The sequence below is a fragment of the Musca domestica genome, unplaced genomic scaffold, assembly GCF_030504385.1.
Source record: "Musca domestica strain aabys unplaced genomic scaffold, Musca_domestica.polishedcontigs.V.1.1 20, whole genome shotgun sequence".
In the NCBI taxonomy this organism is placed as follows: domain Eukaryota; kingdom Metazoa; phylum Arthropoda; class Insecta; order Diptera; family Muscidae; genus Musca; species Musca domestica.
Window position 1 is genome coordinate 10,080,576 of NW_026712250.1, and position 25,036 is coordinate 10,105,611.

The following is a 25,036-nucleotide window of genomic DNA, read 5'->3' on the forward strand; positions in this document are numbered from 1 at the left end:
AAACAAGTTAAATAGTATCAGTCGGGTTTTGCCGACAGATATATACCCCCAGCCTTAATGTATGATTATTCTAACTGTTGACCCTTCATGGGGTAGGTTCCGAAGCAGCTTGTGTATGTAAAAATAATGGCATGTGTAAAATTTGAAGAGAACTGGATGCTTATTTCGGATTTTATAGTAGTTTTGGTTATTCAAAACTATGACCCTCTGTGGGGGAGGTACCAGAAGGAATGGTCCGATCTCCACCATAAATATTGAGATGTGCCAAGTCTGAATGGAATAGGGTGTTAATTTCGCGTTTTATGAGCTTCATGAATATTCAAAATTTTGCCGCTTTGTGTGGGAGGTACCAGAAGGAGTGGTCCGACATACTCCATCTTCACAGCAGATCTTTTTGTGAAATATGAAGAGAACCGGAGGCTTATTAGGATTTGTGAAATATGAAGAGAACCGGAGGCTTATTTCGAATTCTATAAACGTTTTGGTTATTCAAAACTTTGACCCTCTGTGGGGGAGGTACCAGAAGGAATGGTCCGATCTCTACCGTATTTATAACAGATCTTGTGTTGATAGAAATATTGAGATGTGCCAAGTCTGAATGGAATCGGATGTTACTTTCGCCTTTTATGAGCTTTATGGATATTCAAAATTTTGACCCTTTGTGAGGGAGGTACTAGAAGGAGTGGTCCGATATATTCCATCTTCATGCCACACCTCGGGTTCATAAAAATATTGCGATGTGTTTAATTAGAAGACCATTCGGGCTCTTATATCGTATTTTGTGAGTTATAAATATTCAAAATTATGATCGTTTGTGTGGGAGGTACTTGATGAAGAGGACCGATATTCTCCATTTTTGCACCTGACCTAGCACTGATGCAAATATTGGGATTTGCATAGTTGGAGCAAAATCGGTGTATCCTTTCTCTTTCTGTGCAGTAAAATATTTTTTGACAATTTCGACCTTTTGTGGGGGAGGTATCAGAATGAGTGGACCTATATTGCCCATCTCAGAACTCAATCTAAGTTTGATAATAATATTACGATACACCAAGTTTGAACCAAATCGGACACTTCCTTCGAGAGTTATCGTGCGCACCAGCCAGCCAGACGAACGGATGGACGGACATCGCTAGATCCACTCCAAATGACCTGAATAGGATTTGGTATAAAGAGGCATAGGGTCTAATACCCCTAATTCGATGAGGCACGTTTTGACCGTATCAAATGAAATATACCCTCTCCAACCATATGACTGAGGGTATAAAAATGTATTTCCAGATTTAGACGAGAGGCGAGTTTACTTGAGACAATTTTTCTTGCTCTCTTTTGAACTTGCTTCGTTTGTTTTTGGCCATTTTCTTTATTGATCATTGTCTTTACAGTCATTATTATAATATGTGCCAGAAAATTTCCCGTAGGAGCAATTTTTTCTATTTTCGTTCCCCTTTCCCCCCTCTTCTTCTTAAAAAAAAAAGAATTGCCACAAGAAAACTCGCCTAAAATAAATTCAGACTATTTTCTTTGTCCGAAATATTTCAATTTTGCTTTATAAGGCAACGTGATATTTTAAATCAACAAAAGGGTATTAAATCAATAATTGTTTATGGAATCAAAACATAATTTTCTGAATTTTAGGTCATCCTAAAACCAGTAGTTTTCAAAATATTCTAATTTTTTAAAAGCAAACCACCATTACTACCGCCAGACTGGCACAATATGCCTCTGAAACTCCCATCAAAAATAAATCCCATAAAAAATGCTTCTTGGCCAAAACATCACACATCACGAAAATAAAAAAAAAAACAGAAACCTGTTTGGATTTTCTAATTGTTTTTTTTTTATTGGCTTATCTTTGAAAATCACTTACAAAACTCCGACACACACAAGCAGAGTGTCTGCACTTGAAAACCTTAAACATATATGAACAAATCTAGTATTTTACCTTCTACACATCCGCCTGAATTCCCTCAGGTCTAGTAACGAAACAAAGCAAGTCTGTTTTTTTTTATTTTAACGCTCTGTTTTATTATCTCCGAAAAAAAAAGTTGGAGGTAATGAACTTTACAAAACCACGCACTTCCTTGTTAATAGTTGAAGCCAAAAAAAAAAAAACAAAAATGGCTAATATGAGTTTAATGAGTCTTAATTTATTCCCTTGGGGGTGGGGTGGGGAAATTCACCACCTCGGGAAAAGCCAAAACCTGTGGAAAGTGGTAATCAGTTGCAGAAAGTTTCGGTTAAATATAGCTGAGTATTTTTTTTTTTTTTTTTTTTTTTTTTGAGGAGATGTTGTTCTTTTCCTGGTCTTTAAAAATAAGCATGATAGCATATTTGTTAGAACTTCAGAGAATAATTTAAAAAAAAAAAAATTCAAAAGTCATCATGAGATTTTCTAAAAAGTATTTTTTAAAAGGTCGAAAACGGTTAATTTTATAAAACATAATTTTTTTAAATAACCGCAAATGTAGAATTTCATAAAAATATTTTTTTTTAACGAGACACCAATATTGGTTATCAGTAATTTTTTAAAATAATTTTTTTTAAAAACCGCAACTGTAGATTTTCTTTAAAGTAATTTTTTTAAAGAGACACCAATGTTGGTATTTTTTAAAATGTCCAAAAACGTTAATTTTATGAAACATAATTTTTTTTAATAACCGCAAATGTAGAAATTTTATAAAAATATTTTTTTTAAAGAGACGCCAATATTGGTTATCAATAATTTTTTAAAATATTTTTTTTTTAATAACCACATGTGTAGATTTTCTCTTTTATTTTTTCAAATACATCAACGTGGGTTTTCTTAAAAAAAACAAAGTAACTTTTTTAAATTTTTTTTAAGTATTTTTTTTAAAGATCCAACAGCGTTAATTTTATAAAACATATTTTTTTTAAATAACCGCAAATGTAGAATTTCATAAACAATTTTTTAAAGAGACACCAATATTGGTTATCAGTAATTTTTTAAAATATTTTTTTAATAACCGCAACTGTAGATTTTCTTTAAAGTAATTTTTTTAAAAGAGACACCAACGTTGTTATTTTTTTTAAAAGGTCCAAAAACGTTAATTTTATGAAACATATTTTTTTAAATAACCGCAAATGTTGAATTTCATAAAAATATATTTTTTTAAAGAGACACCAAAATTGGTCATCATTAATTTTTTTTTAAATATTTTGTTTTAATAACCACAACTGCAGATTTTCTCAAAAATAATTTTTTAAACGAGACACCAATGTTGGTTTTTAATATTTTTATTTTTTTTTTTTTTTTTCAAATACATCGACGTGGGTTTTCTTAAAAAAAACGTAACTTTTTTTCAATTTTTTAAGTATTTTTTTTAAAGATCCAACAGCGTTAATTTTATTAAACATATTTTATTTTTAAATAAACGCAAATGTAGAATTTCATAAAAATATTTTTTTAAAGAGACACCAATATTGGTTATCTATAATTTTTAAAAATATTTTTTTTTAAACCGCAACCAAAAACGTTAATTTTATAAAACATATTTTTTTAAAATAACCGCAAATATAGAATTTCATAAAAATATTTTTTTTTAAGAGACACCAATATTGGTTATCAGTAATTTTTTAAAATAATTTTTTATAGCCGCAACTGTAGATTTTCTTTATATTTAATTAATTTAATTAATATTTTTTTAAAAGAGACACCAATGTTGGTATTTTTATTAAAGGTCCAAAAACTTTAATTTATTAAAACATATTTTTTAAATAACCGCAAATATTGAATTTTATAAAAATATATTTTTTTAAAGAAACACCAATATTGGTTATCTATAATTTTTTAAAATAATTTTTTTTAAACCACAACCAAAAACGTTAATTGTATAAAACATAATTTTTTTAAATAACCGCAAATGTAGAATTTCATAAAAATATTTTTTTAAAGAGACACCAATGTTAGTTATCAGTAATTTTTTAAAATCATTTTTTTTATAGCCGCAACTGTAGATTTTCTTTAAATTTAATTAATTTAATTAAAATTTTTTTAAAAGAGACACCAATATTGGTATTTTTTTAAAAGGTCCAAAAACGTTAATTTTATGAAACATATTTTTTTAAAATAACCGCAAATATACAATTTTATAAAAATATTTTTTTAAAGAGACACCAATATTGATTATCAATAATTTTTTTAAAATATTTTTTGTTAAACCGCAACCAAAAACGTTAATTTTATAAAACATTTTTTTTTTTTTAAATAACCGCAAATGTAGAATTTCATAAAAATATTTTTTTTAAAGAGACACCAATATTGGTTATCAGTAATTTTTTAAAATAATTTTTTTATAGCCGCAACTGTAGATTTTCTTTAAATTTAATTAATTTAATTAATATTTTTTTAAAAGAGACACCAATATTGGTATTTTTTTAAAAGGTCCAAAAACGTTAATTTTATGAAACATATTTTTTTAAAATAACCGCAAATATACAATTTTATAAAAATATTTTTTTAAAGAGACACCAATATTGATTATCAATAATTTTTTTAAAATATTTTTTTTTTAAACCGCAACCAAAAACGTTAATTTTATAAAACAAAAAATTTTTTTTAAATAACCGCAAATGTAGAATTTCATAAAAATATTTTTTTTAAAGAGACACCAATATTGGTTATCAGTAATTTTTTAAAATAATTTTTTTTATAACCGCAACTGTAGATTTCCTTTAAAGTAATTTTTTTAAAAGAGGAATCAATGTTGGTATTTTTTTAAAAGGTCCAAAAACGTTAATTTTATGAAACATAATTTTTTTTTAATAACCGCAAATGTAGAAATTTTATAAAAATATTTTTTTTAAAGAGACGCCAATATTGGTTATCAATAATTTTTTTAAATATTTTTTTTAATAACCACAACTGTAGATTTTCTCAAAAATATTTTTTTAAAAGAGACACCAATTTTTTTAAAAGAGACACCAATGTTGGTTTTTAATATTTTTATTATTTTTTTTCAAATACATCAACGTGGGTTTTCTTAAAAAAAAAACAACGTAACTTTTTTTCAAATTTTTTTAAGTATTTTTTTTTAAGATCCAACAGCGTTAATTTTATGAAACATTTTTTTTTAAATAACTCCAAGACAACAATAAAAAAATATCAATATTGGTTATCCGTAATTTTTTTAAAATATTTTTTTTAAAACCGCAGATGTAGATATTCTTTAAAGTATTTTTTTTAAAGAGACACCAATGTTGGTATATTTCTAAAAGGTCCAAAACGGTTAATTTTATGAAACATATTTTTTTAAATAACCGCAAATGTAGAATTTCATAAAAATATTTTTTTTTTAAAGAGACACCAAAATTGGTTATCATTAATTTTTTTAAATATTTTTTTTAATAACCACAACTGTAGATTTTCTCAAAAATAATTGTTTAAAAGAGACACCAATGTTGGTTTTTAATTTCTTTTTTCAAAGATATCAGAGTGTTTTTTCTTAAAAATACTTAAGGAACAAAGTAACTTTTTTTCAATTTTTTTTAATTATTTTTTTTTTTTTTCAAAAGATCCAACAGCGTTAATTTTATTAATCATGTTTTTTTTAATTACCTCAAATATACATTTTTATAAAAATATTTTTTTTTAAGAGACACCAATATTGGTTTTCAATATTTAAAAAAAAAAATAATTTTTTAAAAGAGACACCAATGTTGGATTTTAATATTTTTTCCAAAGACATCAACGTGGTTTTCTTAAAATAATTTTTTAAAAGAGACACCAATGTTGGATTTTAATTTTTTTTTTTTTTCAAAGACATCAACGTGGTTTTCTTAAAAATGCTTAAAAAATAACGTAATTTTTTTACATTTTTTTTTAAATATTTTTTTCTTTCAAAAGATCCATCAGCGTTATTTTTATTAAGCATGTTTTTTTTTTAAATTACCGCAAATATACATTTTTATAAAAATATTTTTTTAAAGAGACACCAATATTGGTTTTCAATATTTTTAAAAAATAATTTTTTAAAAGAGACACCAGTGTTGAATTTTAATATTTTTTTTTCCAAAGACATCAACGTGGTTTTCTTAAAAATACTTAAAAAGGAACGTAATTTTTTTCAATTTTTTTTAAGTATTTTTTTTCAAATGGTCCAACAGCGTTAATTTTATTAAACATATTTTTTTTAAATAACCACAAATATAGATTTTTATAAAAATATTTTTTTTAAGAGACACAAATATTGGTTTTCAACAATTTTTTTTTTTTTTTTGTAAAAGACATTAACGTAGGTTTTCCTAAAAATATTTTTTTAAAGAAAACAACGTTACTTTTAAAAAAATAAAGGGCACGCAACGTAGATTTTCTTGAAAATATTTTTAAACATTAATTATACCCTCAGCCATATGACTTCAGAGGGTATATATCATATGATACGGCCAAAAGGTGCCTCATCGAAATAACGTTTTTAGACCTCAGGTCTCTTTGGACCAAATTTGTTTCAGGACATTTGGAGTCGTTCTAGGGGTGTCCATCCGTTTGTCAATCTGGCTAGTTGGTGTGCACGATTACTCTCGAAGGGAGTATCCGATTTGGTCCAAACTTGGTACATAGTAATATTATTATTAAACTTAGATCGAGTTCGGAGATGGGCAATATCGGTCCACTCCTTCTGGTATCTCCTCCACAAAAGGTCGAAATTTTCAAGAAAAATATTTTCTGCACAGAAAGAGAAGCAATTATCCGATTTTGCTCCAACTTTGCAAATCCTAATATTTACATTAGTGCTAGGTCGGGTGCGAAAATTGACAATATCGGGCCACTCCTTCTAATACCTACCCTACAAGGGGTCAACAATTTTCAATAATTATAACTCTTATAAAATGCGATGTAAGAGTCCGATTGTCTTCAAATTTCACACAACTCAATATTTTTAATTACCCAAGGTCTGGTGTGAAGATGGAATATATCGGTCCACTCCTTCTGGTACCTCCCCCCAAAAGGTCGAAATTTTCAAGAAAAATATTTTGCTGCACAGAAAAAGAAACGATAATCCAATTTTGCTCCAACTTTGCAAATCCTAATATTTACATTAGTGCTAGGTCGGGTGCGAAAATTGACAATATCGGTCCATTCCATCAGGTGCCTCCCCAACAAAGGGATTAAAATTTTGAATAATTGCAACTCTTATAAAATGTGATGTAAGAGTCCGATTGTCTTCAAATTTCACACATCCCAAGATTTTTATTAAGCCGAAATCTGGTGTGAAGATGGGATATTTCGGACCCCTCCTTCTTGTACCTCCCCCACAAAGGGGTCAAATTTTTGAATAATTACAACTCTCATAAAATGCGAAATATGTATCCGATTCTCTTCAAATTTTACACTTCCCAATATTTTTACTAACACAAGATCTGGTGTGAAGAGGAAATTTATCGGACCATTCCTTCTGGTACCACCCCCACAAAGGGGATGGAATGTATCGGACCACTCCTTCTGTTACCTCCCCCACAAAGGGATCAAAATTTTGAAAAATTATTATTCGTATGAAATGCGAAATATGTATCCGATTCTCATCAAATTTTACACATCCCAATATTTTTACTAACACAAGATCTGGTGTGAAGAGGTGGATATCGGACCACTCCTTCTGGTACCTTTCCCACAAAGGGGTCAAAATTTTGAAAAATTAAAACTCTCATAAAATGCGAAATATGTATCCGATTCTCTTCAAATTTAACACATCCCAATATTTCTTTCGACTCAAGAATGGGTGTGAAGATGGTGGATATTGGACCACTCCTTCTGGTACCTCTCCCACAACGGGTCAAAAATCTTGAATAATTATAACTCTCATAAAATGCGAAATATGCATCCGGTTCTCTCCAAATTTTACACTTCGCAATGTTTTTACTAACACAAGATCTGGTGTGAGGATGGTAGATATCGGCCCACTCGTTCTGGTACCTCCCCCACAAAGGGATCAAAATTTTGAAAAATTATTATTCTCATAAAATGCGAAATATGTATCCGATTCTCCTCAAATTTTACACATACCAACATATTCACTAACACAAGATCTGGTGTGAAGATGGGATATATCGAACCATTCCCTTTGGTACCTCCCCCACAAAGGGGTCAAAATTTTGAATAATCAAAACGCTCATAAAACGAGGAATGTGTAGCCGATTCTCTCCAAATTTTACACATCCCAATATTTCTTTCGACTCCAGATCTGGTGTGAAGATGCTATATATCAGACCACTCCTTCTGGTACCTCCCCCACAAAGGGGTTAAAATTTTGAATAACCGAAACGCTCATAAAACGTAAAATAGGCATCCAATTCTCTTAAAATTTCATACAACCCAATATTTTTTCCACTCAAGATCTGGTGTGAACATGGAATAAATCGGTGCACTCCTTCTGATACCTCCCCCACAAAAGCGGCAAAATTTTGTATACTTATATCTTTCATAAAATGCGAAATTAGCTATTGATTCTCTTCAAATTTTATGGGTCCCAATATTTTTACTAATACAATATCTGCTGTGAAGAGGGAATATGTCGGACCACACCTTCTGGTACCTCCCTCACAAAGAGTTCAATTTTTTGAATAACAAATTCCTCAAAAAACGGAAATGATCATTTGATCCTCATCAAATTTCACACATTTCCATATTTTTGCCAAGGCAAGATCTGATGTGAAGATGATAGATATCGGCCCACCCCTTCTGCTACCTCTCCCACCAAAGGTTGACATTTTCATTTACAATTAGAAATTAATATTCGCATTTATTTAAATTTTACACATCCCCATATTTTTATCAGTATCAGAGCTGAGGCCATACATCAGTTGGCAATGAAACTTTTTAACTTGTTTTTAATGATTTTTAATTTCATTTGAACTAAATGTAAAATTAAAAAAAAAATATATATATATATAAGTCTGCGAAATATTTATAAAAAATATTTCGAATTTGTATTGAATTCTGCTGTCGAAATATTATCGCACATCCCTTTAGCTTTCAGTTGTCTGATATTGTCTTTAAAAATCAATTCCATCTTTCCAATAGAAAATATATGTAAATTACATAGAATAGCCCCTCCCCCACCCACTCCCTTCCCCTCTCCCTCTAACAATTGCCTTTCGCCATTCAAAGTCCTTTTTACTTTACTTGTCAACAATAGAAGACATATGACACTTTAAACGGAAGTAAATGTTAGGAAAGAGGAGGGGAGTGGGTGACACACATACAAGTTAGTGTGAAAATGCCTATTTAGAATTTTATTTAATTTTCTTCAAGCTTTTGGAAATGGCAATAATGTCAACAATAAAAGGAAGCTGTAACATAGGGAAAAGATTAAAGAAACATAAGAGAGGATAAACAAGCTACAGGATTACGGATGCTGTAATGCAAAGAAGCTGGGGATATAAATTGTGAATAAAGAAGCTTCAAGGGACGGAAGAATTTTTTTTGGGATATTCTTTTATTAAAAATGGGAAATCGAGAATTTTTTTTAAATTCTGTTTTTCTTTAAAAAATTAAAAACAATTATATAAAATATATCAAGGACAAGCAGGGCTCAAAATAAGGAAATTTTAAATATAATTCCTGGAGGACTTTCGGAGCTACAAATGGAAATATTCTATATGTAGGACTATTAGAATATTTTTAAATACAGGGTGTGATGAAAAAAAAACTGCAACCAACTTCAGACTGCTGTCATTTCTAGGCCATTCGTCCGACAGCTATTAAAATTATTCCAGTGGCAGCTCATTATATTGGTTACAAGTGTACGCAAGCATTTTGGTGAGAATTTTCCAGAAAAAAATAAATACCGAATATTATCGCGAATATATTCTGGAGGGTGTATTAAAGCCTTAGGCACGCAAACATTTTAACCGCAGACCTTGGACATTCCAACAGGACTCAGCACCATCGCACTCAGCACTCAGCCACCCAAGAATGGTTACAAAATGAGGTGTTCCTCGCTTCATTCCCAGCACCCAATGGGCACCAAATTCTCCGGATACCAATCCTTTGGACTATTGTGTCTGGAGTATTTTGGGAAGCAAGGTTGGCACTAAAAAATACCAAAGTGTCAATCACCTCAAGCAAGCGCTTCGCCGGAAATGGGCCAAAATACCGCAGAGCAACATTAGGGTAGCGTGCGACTCCTTCATTGGCCGTTTGAAGGCCATAATTCGTGCCAAAAGTGACCAATTCGAAACAAATCTAAACTTATTCTAAAATTTGATGCTATTTTCGACATTTTTTGCTTTCATTCAATTAAATTTAAAAAAAAAAAATATAAAAAAATTTGTTGCAGTTTTTTTTTATCTCACCCAGTGTATTTTCCGTAGGACTAACAGTGCTACAACTTAAATATTTTTATACATTTTTTGAATAGAAAAACTCACAGTTTTTAAATATTTTTTAAAATTGTTCTGTTTTTTTTAACTATCAGAGCTGTACATTTTGGAATTTTGTATATTTTTTTTTTTTTTGTAATTTTAATTTCAAGAAAATAAAGGAAAATAAAAAATAAAAAATGTAAAAAAATAAATAAATAACGTTTATATGTCTGGGAGCCCCAGAGAAAATATTTTTTTGTTAATAAAAAGTCACGCCTAATTTTTTTAACCCAGAAAAATACTAAAAAAAAATTAAAATATTTATTTTTAATTAAAATTTCAGGTGGTTGAAAAAAATAGTGGAAGTGAGGACAGATTTTTCTTTAATTTTAAAAAATAAGAAAAACTTAAAATAAAAAATAAAAAACGTTTATATTTCTTGGAGCCCCAGAGAAAATATATAATTTTTTTGTTAATAAAAAGTCAAGTCTAATTTTTTTTAACCCAGAAAAATACAAAAAATAAATTAAAATATTTATTTTTAATTAAAATTTCAGTGGTTGAAAAGAATAGTGGAAGTGAGGACAGATTTTTCTTTAATTTTAAAAAATAAGAAAAACTTAAAATAAAAAATAAAAAACGTTTATATTTCTGGGAGCCCCAGAGAAAAAATATATTTTTTTGTTAATAAAAAATCACGCCTAATTTTGTTTAACCCAGATAAATACAAAAAACAATTAAAAATAATTTTTTTAATTAAAAATAATTTCAGGTGGTTGAAAAGAATAGTGGAAGTGAGGACAGATTTTTCTTTAATTTCAAAAAATAAGAAAATTTTAAAATAAAAATAAATAACGTTTATATTTCTGGGAGACCCAGAGAAAATATTTTATTGCTAATAAAAAGTCACGCCTAGTTTTTTTTAACCCAGAAAAATACAAAAAAATTAAAAAAAAAATTAATGAAAAACATTTTTTTTTGTATTTTTCTGGATTAAAAACAAAACTAGACGTGACTTTTTATTAACAAAAAAAATATTTTCTCTGGACCTCCCAAAAATATAAACGTTATTTATTTATTTTTTTTAGCTTTTTATTTTTAATTTCTCTTATTTTTTTTTTTTTTTTTTTTTTTTGAAATTAAAGAAAAATCTATCTTCTTTTCAACCACCTGAAATTATTTTTAATTAAAGACCCAGAGAAAATAATATTTTTTTGTTAATAAAAAGTCACGCTTAATTTTTTTTTAATCCAGAAAAATACAAAAAAAATAAAAATATTTAAAAAAAAAATAAAAATATTTTTTTACAAAAAAAATAAAAATATTTTTTTTTCTTGTATTTTTCTGGGTTAAAAAAATTAGGCGTGACTTTTTATTAACAAAAAAATATTTTCTCTTGGGCTCCCAGAAATATAAACGTTATTTATTTATTTATTATTATTATTTATTTTTTTTTTTGATTTGTTATTTTTAATTTTTCTTGATTTTTTTTAAATTAAAAAATGTGTCCCCACGTCCACTGCCTTTCAATCACGTGATTTTTTTTAACTTTTTATTTTTAATTTTCCTTGATTTTTTTTTCTTTTTCGAAATAAAAAATTGTCCCCACTTCCACTGTTCCTTTCAATCACCTGAAATTCTGTCAAGTTTTTATTTATTATTTTTGATTAATTGTTTATATTTTTATATATCTCTAGAAATAATAACGCCCTGAGACTTTCTTTCATTCCCCTTATCTGTCTCTGAAAAAAAAATACTGCATAGTGACGTCAATTCCGCGCTCTACTACCTCATCGATAAGTGACGGGGAAAAAATCGCAATTGTTCTTTTTTTCTTCATTTCATTTCAATGATTTAAAAATTTGATAACAGTTATAAATTTACGTGGTAAATTTATTTTGTTTTTTATCTCTGCTCTTTCATTGTGACAATAACAACAACAAAAAAGACACATGGCGTATGGCAACTATTTAATCGCAATGATTATTTATTTGTAATTATTTTTGTTTTTTTTTTTTTTTTTTGCTTTCTTTGAAGAAAACTTTGTGAGAATAGATATCAGTTAAAAGATGTCTAGGGAGATAAGTGGTCAGGTGGAAGGGTGTTGGAGCAGTGGAGTGAGGGAAAATTAAAAAAGAATTAAGAGCAAGGGAGAAAAATGAAAATTTAAGGAATATTTTTTTAATAAACAGAACTAACTATTTTTATTTACCTAAGATCTCTTAAAAGGTAGGATAAAATCTATCACGAAAAAAAAAACAAAAAAAATTCTCAACGTCAATAACGCAATTTTAAACTGAAAATGTCATTCGTTTGGATGGGAGCATTTAAAGTGACCATGATATTGGGTCTAACATATGCAGTGGTAACAAGGTAAAATTGATTATTGTTTTTTTTTTTTTTTTTTTTTTTTTTTTTTTTTGATATTTTCCATAAAAAAAAATAATTTTGAAAAAGTTTTGGTTTTCGGTATTTTTCAAAACAAAATATCGATAACAAAATTTTTTATATGAAAATATATATGTAAATGTAATGTAGAATCGTTGATATCAAGTGTTCTATATTCAAAAGTTATCTATAAAAAATTCTTTCATAAAGAAAATATTCCGATAACTAGCTTTCCATACAGAAAAGTTATCGATTATAAGTTTTCTGAAGGGAAAAACGGACCATAACAAGTTTTTTTGTAGTAAAATAGATCGATAACTCATTTTATGTATAGAAAAGTTATCGATAACAAGTTTTCTAAAGAGAAAAACGACCGATAACAAGTTTTATGTATAGAAAAGTAATCGATCACTAGTTTTCTGCACAGAATATTTCTATATCGATAACTAAATTTCTACACAGAAAAATTGCCGATAACAAAATTTCTATACATAAAAGTGGTCAATAAAGACCTATCCACATCACGGATAGGCCCACGTAAAGAAAACCCATCGATAACTAGTTATTTATACGGAAAACATGCCGATAACACGTCTTCCACATAGAATTATTGTCGATCACTAGTTTTCGATACAGAAATATTATCCATAAGAAGTTTTCTACATAGAAAAGTTATCGATAACAAAACATCTATACACAAAAGTGGTCGATAAAGATTTTCTTTTAAAGTTTCTTTCAAAAAGGACTTATCGATAGCATAGGCCCACGGACAGAAAACCGATCGATAACTAGTTATCTGTACAGAAAAGATGTCGATAACACGTCTTCCACATAGAATTATTGTCGATCACTAGTTTTCGGTATAGAAATATTATCGATAAGAAGCGTTCTACACAGAAAAGTTATCGATAACAAAATATCTATACACAAAAGTGGTCGATAAAGATTTTATTTTAAAAAGGATTTATCGAAACCGGCACAGAAAATCGATCGATAACTAATTATCTATACGGAAAACATGTCGATAACACGTTTATCACAAAGAATAATTTTCGATAACAAGTGGTTTATATGGGCAAGTTATCGATTACAAAATTTTGTACATAGAAAAGTTATCGATAACAAGTATTTTATAAAGAAAATACTCTAATAACAAGTTTTCCATAGAGTAACTTTATCGATTACAAGTTTTCTGAAGAGAAAAATTACCGATAACAAGTTTTTGTAGAAAAAACCTACCGATAACTCGTTGTCTGTATAGAAAAGTAATCGATTACAAGTTATCTGTATAAAATTATTATCGATAACTAGTTTTCTGCATAGAAAAGTTATCGATAACAAAAAAATTATCCATAGACCATTTCCTGTACAGAAAATGTGTCGATAATTAATTATCTATACGAAAATATGCCGATAACATTTGTACATTAGAGAATTATTATCGATAACAAGCGTTTTATACGGACAAGTGGTCGATTACAAGTTTTTTACATAAAAAAGTTTTCGATAACAAGTATTTTTATAAAGAAAAGTTATCGATTACAAGTTTTCTGAAGGGAAAAATGACCGATAACAAATGTTTTGTAGAAAAAAACTGCCGATAACTTTTTTCTCTACAGAAAAGTAATCGATTGCTAGTTTTCTGTATAGAATTATTATCGATAACTAGTTTCCTACACAGAAATATTGTCGATAAAAAAAACTTCTATACGAAAAAGTCGTTTCTCTTGCAAAAGATTCATTCCCAGTACAGAAAATCTGTCGATAATTAGCTATCTATCCGGAAAACATGCCGATAACATGTTATCTCCATAATATTTTAGTCGATAACAAGTGATTTATACGGACAAGTGCTTCATTTCAAGTTTTTTACATTGAAAAGTTATCGATAAAAAGTTTTTAAAGAGAAAAAGTAATCGATAAGTTAAAGTTATCGATACTAAGTTTTGTAATTAGAAAAGTTTCCGATGACAAGTTGTCTATGTAGAAAAGCTTTTTCTGATTTCATATAGAAAAGTTATCGATAACAAGTTTTTTTTATAGAAAAGCTATTGACAACAAGTTGTTTATATAGACATATCATCGATAACAAATTTTCTATACATAAATGTCATCGATAACAAATTTACTATATATTAAAACAAGATAACATTACGATAACAAGATTCATATTTTGAAATGTTCTATATCCATACGGTAAAGTTTTCGATAACGAACTTTCGATAAAAAAAATAATCGATTTTCAACATAAAAAAATCGAAAACTTATCAAAATTATTTCCTGCATAGAAAAATAGTTGAAAGCAAGGGAAAAGTTATCGAAAACAGATTTTCTATATAGAAATGTTTTCGATAATAAACTGTCGATAACAGGTCTTCAATATAAAACAATTATCGATAGTATATTATTAAAAGTTTCCTATGTCGAAATTTTATTTATAAATAGTTAGTTAATAGTTGAAAAGTTATCGATAACTGTTTTTCCATTTGGAAATGTTATCGATAACAGATTTTCCGCACAGAAAATTAATCGAAATCATGCTTTCTCCACAGAAAATATACCCATAAAATTATGTCCAAAGAAAAATGTTTTCGATAACAAGAGCTTTTTTATAAAAAAAATTATCGATAACAACTTTTAGATGGAAATGTAACCGATATTAAATATTCTATATCCATTTCAAGCTGTCTATAAACAATTATAAAAAATAGAAGGAGTTTATTTCAAAACATTCCTATATTCATCTATTCAAAATTTTTCTTCTCTCCTTACAGGAACGCTTACAGTCGAAGAAGTCTACAAAGACCGCGATCAATTCGCTGCCTTGGTACGCGAAGTAGCCGCACCTGATGTCGGTCGCATGGGTATCGAAATTCTATCGTTCGTCATCAAAGATGTCTACGACGATGTCCAATATCTTGCCTCGCTGGGCAAGGCGCAAACGGCTATGGTTAAGCGTGACGCCGATGCCGGTGTGGCCGAAGCAAATCGTGATGCCGGCATACGAGAGGCCGAGTGTGAAAAGAGTGCAATGGATGTGAAATATTCGACCGATACCAAAATCGAAGACAATGCACGTCTCTTTAAGTTGCAAAAGGCCAATTTCGATCAGGAAACCAATACCGCCAAGGCAGAATCTCAGCTGGCCTATGAACTGCAAGCGGCTAAGATACGTCAGAAAATACGTAACGAAGAAATCCAAATCGATGTGGTGGAGAGACGTAAACAAATCGAAATCGAGGCACAGGAAGTTCAACGAAAAGATAGAGAATTGATGAGTACGGTGAAGTTGCCAGCCGAAGCTGAGGCATTTAGGGTCCAGACCATAGCACAGGGTAAACAGTGAGTATTGATAAGAGAGCCAAAAAATTGGTCAAATGTGATAATCGTTTACTTTTTTCAGATGTCAAACTATTGAAATGGCTCGTGCCGAGGCTGAGAAAATCCGCAAGATCGGTGCTGCCGAAGCTCATGCCATTGAGTTGGTGGGTAAGGCCGAAGCTGAGCGCATGCGTATGAAGGCCCATGTTTATAAACAATATGGCGATGCTGCTATTATGAATATTGTTTTGGAATCTCTGCCCAAGGTAAAGGAATTGAAACTGAGTTATCGAGTCATCGATAATCATTTTTAAAATATTTATAAACAACAATTTTCTATAGAAAACTTGTCGATAACAACAATTTTCTATAGAAAAATTGTCGATAATAACAATTTTCTATAGAAAAGTTGTCGATAACACGAATTTTCTATAGGAAAGTTGTCTATAACACGAATTTTCTATAGACAAATTGTCGATAACACGAATTTTCTATAGAAAAGTTGTCGATAACAACAATTTTCTATAGAAAAGTTGTCGATAACAACAATTTTCTATAGAAAAGTTGTCGATAACAACAATTTTCTATAGAAAAGTTGTCGATAACAACAATTTTCTATAGAAAAGTTGTCGATTACAACAATTTTCTATAGAAAAGTTGTCGATAACAACAATTTTCTATAGAAAAGTTGTCGTTAACAACAATTTTCTATAGAAAAGTTGTCGTTAACAATTTTCTATAGAAAAGTTGTCGTTAACAACAATTTTCTATAGAAAAGTTGTCGATAACAACAATTTTCTATAGAAAAGTTGTCGATAACAACAATTTTCTATAGAAAAGTTGTCGTTAACAACAATTTTCTATAGAAAAGTTGTCGTTAACAATTTTCTATAGAAAAGTTGTCGTTAACAACAATTTTCTATAGAAAAGTTGTCGATAACATCAATTTTCTATAGAAAAGTTGTCGATAACATCAATTTTCTATAGAAAAATTGTCGATAACAACAATTTTCTATAGAAAAATTGTCGATAACAACAATTTTCTATAGAAAAATTGTCGATAACAACAATTTTCTATAGAAAAATTGTCGATAACAACAATTTTCTATAGAAAAATTGTCGATAACAACAATTTTCTATAGAAAAGTTGTCGATAACACGAATTTTCTATAGAAAACTTGTCGATAACACGAATTTTCTATAGAAAACTTGTCGATAACACGAATTTTCTATAGAAAACTTGTCGATAACACAAATTTTCTATAGAAAACTTGTCGATAACACAAATTTTCTATAGAAAACTTGTCGATAACACAAATTTTCTATAGAAAACTTGTCGATAACACAAATTTTCTATAGAAAACTTGTCGATAACACAAATTTTCTATAGAAAACTTGTCGATAACACAAATTTTCTATAGAAAACTTGTCGATAACACAAATTTTCTATAGAAAACTTGTCGATAACACAAATTTTCTATAGAAAAATTGTCGATAACACAAATTTTCTATAGAAAAATTGTCGATAACACAAATTTTCTATAGAAAACTTGTCGATAACATCAATTTTCCATAGAAAACTTGTCGATAACATCAATTTTCCATAGAAAACTTGTCGATAACACAAATTTTCTATAGAAAACTTGTCGATAACATCAATAATCTATAGAAAACTTGTCGATAACATCAATATTCTATAGAAAACTTGTCGATAACATCAATTTTCTATAGAAAAGTTGTCGATAACAACAATTTTCTATAGAAAAGTTGTCGATAACATCAATTTTCTATAGAAAACTTGTCGATAACATCAATTTTCTATAGAAAACTTGTCGATAACATCAATTTTCTATAGAAAACTTGTCGATAACACAAATTTTCTATAGAAAACTTGTCGATAACACAAATTTTCTATTGAAAACTTGTCGATAACACGAATTTTCTATAGAAAACTTGTCGATAACACAAATTTTCTACAGAAAAGTTATCGATAACAACACTTTTCCATATAAAAGATGTCGATAACAACTTCTTTGTTAGGAAAGTTTTAGATTAATTCTTGTCTCTAAAGAAAAGTTTTCGATAACAATTATTTTCTAAAGAAAGTATATCGATAACATAACCGATACCATTATTTACCTATATAACATGTAATAATATTCTTAGTTTGAAAAATAAATATTATATGTATTTTTATGGTTTCCAGATTGCTGCCGAAGTTGCTGCTCCTCTGGCCAAAACAGAAGAGATTGTTCTCATTGGCGGCAATGATAATTTAACCAACGACGTTACCCGCCTGGTTGCACAATTACCTCCCTCTATCAATGCTTTGACCGGTGTCGATTTGTCCAAGGTTCTGTCCAAGATACCGGGTGCCAAAGCGTGAGATTTAGCGCATATTTCCTCCCATGGATTCGATGATCTGGCAATGGCTTGAGAATTGAATGAAACTGCACGATATTAAATGACCTTTCCCCTCCCTCACTCTCTCTGAAAATCTCCCTCCTCTCTGCAAAAACAAAAACGATGATGATGCTGACGAATACGACAATGGAAAAATGGATGACGATTACGAGTATAACGAACAAGATGATAATGATGACAAATTATGGAAAATTTTCTTTATAAAAAAAACAAAACAATAACAGTAAAAAACTTGAACTTAAATGGCAAACAATCACCTAAACCGATTTTTTACAAAAACAAAAAATTTAAATGTAAAGAAAAACGAATTATGTATTATTTAAAGAAATTTTTAGGCGAAAAACAAAAACAAACAAACCAACAAGGCATTTACATATAATAAAATATAAAGTGTGTGAAATATTTTTGTAATATTTTTTTTAGAAAATATCATAACAGTTTGTAACAGTAATCAAGTTTTTTTTTGTATTTTTTTAACTATAAAATTGGCTTAAATACACAACAACGAAACAATTTTTGTTTTTAGTTTCAGCAAAAAAAATTATGTAAAGTTTTTATTTGATTTCTTAATTATGTTTTTTAATTTTGTAAACTGTAATTGTTATTTTTTTAAGTTTTTAATTTGTAAATGTACTTAACCTAACCCTACAAGTTCCGAAACAAAAATTGTTATTGAATTTGATTGACATCCCCATACTCCCTACCACTTATTTTTCGATGGAAATTTTTTGTAAAAATGTCCCTTTTTCACGTTAGGAATTCTCACATACTGCATTTTAAGGGAGACAACCCCACGTGTTTTATTTTAAGTTATAATCTGTGAAGAAGTGGTGCAAAGCAAAGGTTGGTTTTAAAACGTTTCAAGTTTTCTTAACTTTGGCCAATAAAATAATACCTTATCCAACCTAGGATTTTCAAATGAATATTTTTTCCAACAGAGATTGAGATCTGATTTTTAAAAGAATAGTTAAAAAAGCTTTTAACGTGGATTTTTATATTAGACCCCTATCTATTCTAGATCTGCACCAAGCAATATGTCTATTTAATGATGTCCGTCCGTCCGTGGAAATAACTCTAGCTTTCGAACGTAATGAAGCAGTTTGATAAAATTTACCCAGATGTGTTATAGGTCTGCAGGAATTTTGGTATTAAACAAATTTTGGTATAGTCCCCACACAACTGTACCTCCAGATATTCGGCATTTTGGCTTAACTCATGTTTAGTAAAAACTTTTTAATTTTTTGTACATTTTTTTCCAGAGGAAGATATTTTTTCCCTGATTCCGGGAAACTAGTTTTTTCTTGGGGAACCCGGAACCCCAGATTTTTGACCCGAAAGTCCGCGTTCAAGACACGGATTCACTAACCCGGGTCAAAAATCTGGGGTCCCGGGTTCCTTCCCACGGAAAAAGTATAGTTTCCCGAAATCAGGGTAAATTACCTACCCCTGGAAATGTTTTCGAAAAAATATAAGTTTTTACTAAACTAGAGTTGTTCCCGGCATTTTGACGAGTTTAGACACACTTTTCACAGAAATTGTTTCAAATTTGGTATTTGGAGTTCATAATGGGTACCAATTCCTATGACGGAAAATCCACGTCTTCGAATAGCCCCCACATAATGGTACCTCCCGATGGTCGGTTTTATCAGGATTTTAGCAACATTTTTCCAACGGAATTATCTTAAACTTGGTATTTGGAGTTCGTAATTAGCTCCGCTTTTTTCTGGCAGATATAGTCAATTATCTGCCAGGTCCACTTTTTCGTATAGCCTCCATACAACGGTACATCCCTATATTCGGTATTTTCATGGTTTTTATCACATTTTTCACCGGAATTGTTTCAAATTTGGTATTTAAAGTTGCTAATGGGTACTACAGTCTATGATAGAAAATTGTGTATTTTGGTCTATGTCTTTATATAACCCCTAAATATCGGTACCTCCCAATATTCGTTTTTATCAGGATTTTAGCTACATTTTTCCAACAAAATTATCTCAAACTTGGTATTTGGAGTTTGCAATAGGTACTGCTTTTGCTGGCGGTTAATTGGCTAGAGAGGTTCGAATAGCCCATATACCACAGTACCACGGATTTTTCATGATTTTTATCACACTTTCCACCAGAATTATTTTAAATTCAGGATATGGAGTTCACTGTGGATACTGCTTTGTATGATAGAAAATTGCCTATAAGAATTTACGTCTTCGCATAGTCCCTATTTGACAGTACCTCGCAATATTCGGTATTTTCATAATTTTGGCTAGATTTTTTAACAGAATAATCTCAAACTTGGTATTTGGAGGTTGTAATAGGTGACATTTTCGGTGGCAAATAATTGGCATTCGGTATTTTTAAAATTTTAGGACTATTTGTCAACGGATTTCTTTTACATTTTGCAAGTTACTTTTCAAATGGTGGAGGATATTAAAGGTCGAACATAGCTGCTTATTTAGCTGTTATTATTAACCCTGCGACTCAAAAACTAAAATATAACCTCAAATTTTTGTCCAGAACCTGCAAGAATCTACCAATTTTGCAATTTTTCGATAAAATAAAGGGAAAATCAGTTATTGTAGTTAAAACTTTTAGATTCTTGCAGTTCTGGAACAAAGCATTACTTTTTGATTACAAAATTTACAAAAATCACTGCCATTTGAATACCTCAATTTACAAATTTCAAAAAATAAAATAATACAAATTGAACAAAATTGTTTTTCAAAACTAAGTTTTCAACACCGCATTTCCTAACAATTTATGTATTTTATTGTTAACCTTTTTAGATTTTTTTCCAAAACAATTTGTCATTTAAATTTTTTTATTTTTTTATTTATTTTATTTATATATATTTTTTTTATTTACCCTAAAAAATATTTTATTTGCATTTATTTGTGTTTGTACGTTTTATATGTACTAACATGTCTTATTTTGTTGAAATTTTTATTACACTTTTACTGTTTTTTAGACATATACATTATTATTATAAATTATTAACCTTCTTTCTTACCTCACTTTTTGAAAACCACTAATTAGTTTTATACCAATTGTTTACTAATTTTTGTGCTAATTTTTATACTAATTAAAAAATATATACTTGTATGTATAGAACTTGCACCTATAGAATTATTTTATAAATTTAAAAGGGACTGGTCCAAACATAGGCGCTCACTATATCCAATAGAATATGATTGGATATATAAAGACATTAAACATGTACAATTTTATGGGCCCTGGGAAACGGACACTTTCGCAATTTGTATTTAATAGTACTATATATTAAATTATTTACCTTTATATTGGACCATCATCCTTTATTGGTAATTTTTTCCTCCAACCAATTCCAATTTCATAATTTAATATTTCGAAATTAAAAAAAATATATTTGTATTCACACACTTAACTAAATTCAAATTTCTCTTAGAAAATAAAGAAAACAACTAACCCCTAACCCAGCCATATTTTTTGAAAAAAAAAAAAATTAAATAAAACGAAATTTTTTCTATTTGTCGAAATAAGTAATAAAAAAATAATAAATAAATTATTTATTTTCTTTTTTGGAAGAATTTATAAACTTTTGCAATTGTAAACAAAGAACTTAACTAACATTCATACATACATATTTATGTGTAATAATATATTTGTAAATGAACAAAAAAAAAGCAACAACAAACGTAAATAAATAAATAAAATATACAATTACAAAAGAAATTGTGTTTTTTTATTATCATGGATAATCAGAAAAAATCTTAGAACTGAGTTCCGATTATCCTTATAAAAAAATCTCGGAAGGTATAATCCGACATCAATTTTGACACCAGATCCTGGGTTTGTAAAAATATTGTGGCGTGTGAAATATGAAGAAAATCGAAGGCTTATTTCGCATTTTATGAGAGATATAATTATTCAAAAATTTAGACCTTTTATGGGGGAGATACCTGTAGGTGTGGACTGATATATCCATATTTTCACACCATATCTTATTTTAATAAAAACATTGGGATGTATGAAATTTAAAGGGAATCGGATGCTCACTTCGCATTTTGTAGGAGATATATGTAATCCAAAATTTTGAACCGTTGTGTGGAAGGTACCATCTTCACACCAGATCTTCCGTTCAAAAAAATATTCCGATGTGCCGAGTTTGAAAGGAAACAAATGCTCATTTCTTATTTTATGAGCGTTTTTGTTAGTCAAAATTTTGACCGCTTTGTGGGGGAGGTACCTGAAGGAGTCAGTCGGTATATTCCATCTTCACACCAGATCTTGTGTTAATAAAACTATTGATGTATCTGAAATTTGAAGAGAATCGGATGCTTATTTCTCATTTTATGAGCGTTTTGGTTATAGAAAATTTTGACCCGATTGTGGGGGAGGTACCCGAAGGAGAAGACTGATATATTCCATCTTCACATCAGATTATGTGTCAATAAAATTCATGGTGCATGTGAAATTTGAAGAGAATCAGATATTTATTTCGCATTTTATGAGCATTTTGGTTATTCAAAACTTTGACCGCTTTGTGTGGGAGGTACGCGAAGGAGTGGACCGATGTATTTCATCTTCACACCAGATCTTGTGTTCGTAACAATATTGATGTCTGTGAAATTTTAAGACAATCCGAAGTTTATTTCGCATTTTATGAGCGTTTTAGCTATTTAAAATTTTGACCCCTTTGTGGTGGAGGTACCCGAAGATGTGGTCCGATCTCAATCATCGTTACACCAAATCTTGTGTTCATAAAAATATTGAGATATGCGAAGTTTGAAGAGAATCCGAAGCTTATGTCCTATTTTAAGAGCGTTTTTGTTTTTAAAAATTTTGACCCTTTAGTGAGGGAGGTACCCAACGGCGCGGGCCGAAATATTCCTTCTTCACACCAGATCTTGTATCGATATAAATATTGAAATGACTGAAGTTTAGAATGAATCGAATGCTTATTTTGCATTTTCTGAGCCTTTTGGTTATTTTACTTCTTAAAGTCAATGTGGGGGAGACACCAAAAGCAATGGAGCGATATCGTCCATTTTCACATTTAACCTAGCACTAATAAAAATATTAGTGTTTGCAAAGTTTGCAGAAAATTTGATAATCCTTTCTTCCTGTATAAAGTAAATTATAATCTGTGAAAATTTTGGTATTTTTTGTGGTGAAGGTGCCAAAAGAAGTGGGACGATATTGTCCATCTTCGAACTTGATCTAAGTTTGATAATAATAATATTACGATGTAACAAGTTTGGACCAAATCGGATTGTTCCTTCGAGAGTTATCGTGCGTGCCAGCCGGAGAGACGGACGGACGGATACTCCGACATCGTCTCCAAATGTCCTGAAACGGATTTGGTCCAAAGAGACCTATGGTCTAAAACCGTTAATTCAATGAGGTAAGATTTTTTCTGTTTCAAATGATAGTCTATATAACTGAGGGTATAAAAATTCCTCAGAAATGAGATTTGATTTTTTTTTTTTGGAAAAACACCCTCTGACCTGAGATTAGATTTTGTTTTTTTTTTTTTTTGGAAAAACATCCCCAAAACTGAGTTCTGATTTTGTTCTATAGCTGCTTGTTTTTTTTTTCTGTGTGGAATTTTTCTCAACCCCGTTGTAAAAGAAATAAAACAATTTTTGATATTAAATTTTTTTGAATTTTTTATTATTTTATTTATTAATTTATTAAACATAAAATTAATTGTATGCATTTGTTTTTCTTTTACTCAGTTTATTATTATTATTATTAATTATTATTACTTTATATTTACTTTAAAGTATATTTAAATATACTTCTAAATATTTTGTTGTTGTTGGGGGAAGTTTTACGCTTATTTTTTTGTTTTTTATTTTGTCTTATACAAAAAATGTAATATTATATGCAATATATAGTATATTTTTTCTTGGGATTTTTTATAATTTTTACTTAATTGATGAGTTGGTTTTTTTGACAATTTTTTTTTTATTTTGAAGTGTATTTTTTTGTGTGTTATAAACAAAAAATATCAAATTTGAGGTTATGTTTAAAGAAGAAAAAAAAACAAAATTTAAATTTTCGTTTTTTTTGTGAAATTGAAAAAAAATGTATATATCAAAATATTCAATATAAACAAAATATTTATTTTTTTGTTAGTATTTAAAAAAAAAGTAAAGCGTTTTTTATAACAAAGTTATAACAAAAAAATATTTTAAAATTTACTTTATTCTCCAAAAAAAATATATATATGTATTTTGTTTTGTTAGGATGCGAATTCTTTTTTTTGTTTGTTTTAAGACTACTTAAAAAATTTGTTAGTTTAAAAAAAAAAAATAATTAATTAATAATAATAAAAATATGAATAATTATAAGAAACGAGGTTGGGTGTACGATTATTCTTTGCTTTCTTAAAACAAAAATTCACAAACAAAAAACCGAGAAGAAAATTTTGTGATATAAGGAAGTATTTTTTGAAACGAAACACACAAGCCGCTGGGAGAGAGTTGTTGGCAAAAAAAACGAAACGAAAGATTTTTTTATGTATGTTAGGTTATATTGCAATTCAGCTAAGAATTTTACTTAAGTTTCTAAGGGGGAGGATAAAAAGTTTTTTTTTTATCAA

At 28.9% G+C, this 25,036-nt stretch overlaps 1 protein-coding gene across 4 annotated transcripts in view; it reads left to right on the top strand.

Annotated features, from left to right (window-relative positions):
- The window catches only part of LOC105261991 (flotillin-2), a 525,605-nt gene extending 506,934 nt beyond the window's left edge, over positions 1–18,671 (top strand). For 3 of the 4 annotated variants that reach the window (XM_059122416.1, XM_059122414.1, XM_059122415.1), the window contains 3 exons: positions 15,486–16,053; positions 16,115–16,298; positions 18,239–18,671. In XM_059122416.1, the coding sequence (XP_058978399.1) occupies positions 15,486–16,053; positions 16,115–16,298; positions 18,239–18,418 (932 nt within the window). In that variant the 3' untranslated portion in view covers positions 18,419–18,671. Of the gene's footprint in view, positions 1–12,555; positions 12,697–15,485; positions 16,054–16,114; positions 16,299–18,238 lie in introns of those variants that run through there. The other variant, XM_059122417.1, reaches the window with a different exon arrangement.
- Positions 18,672–25,036: the final 6,365 nt, after the last annotated feature.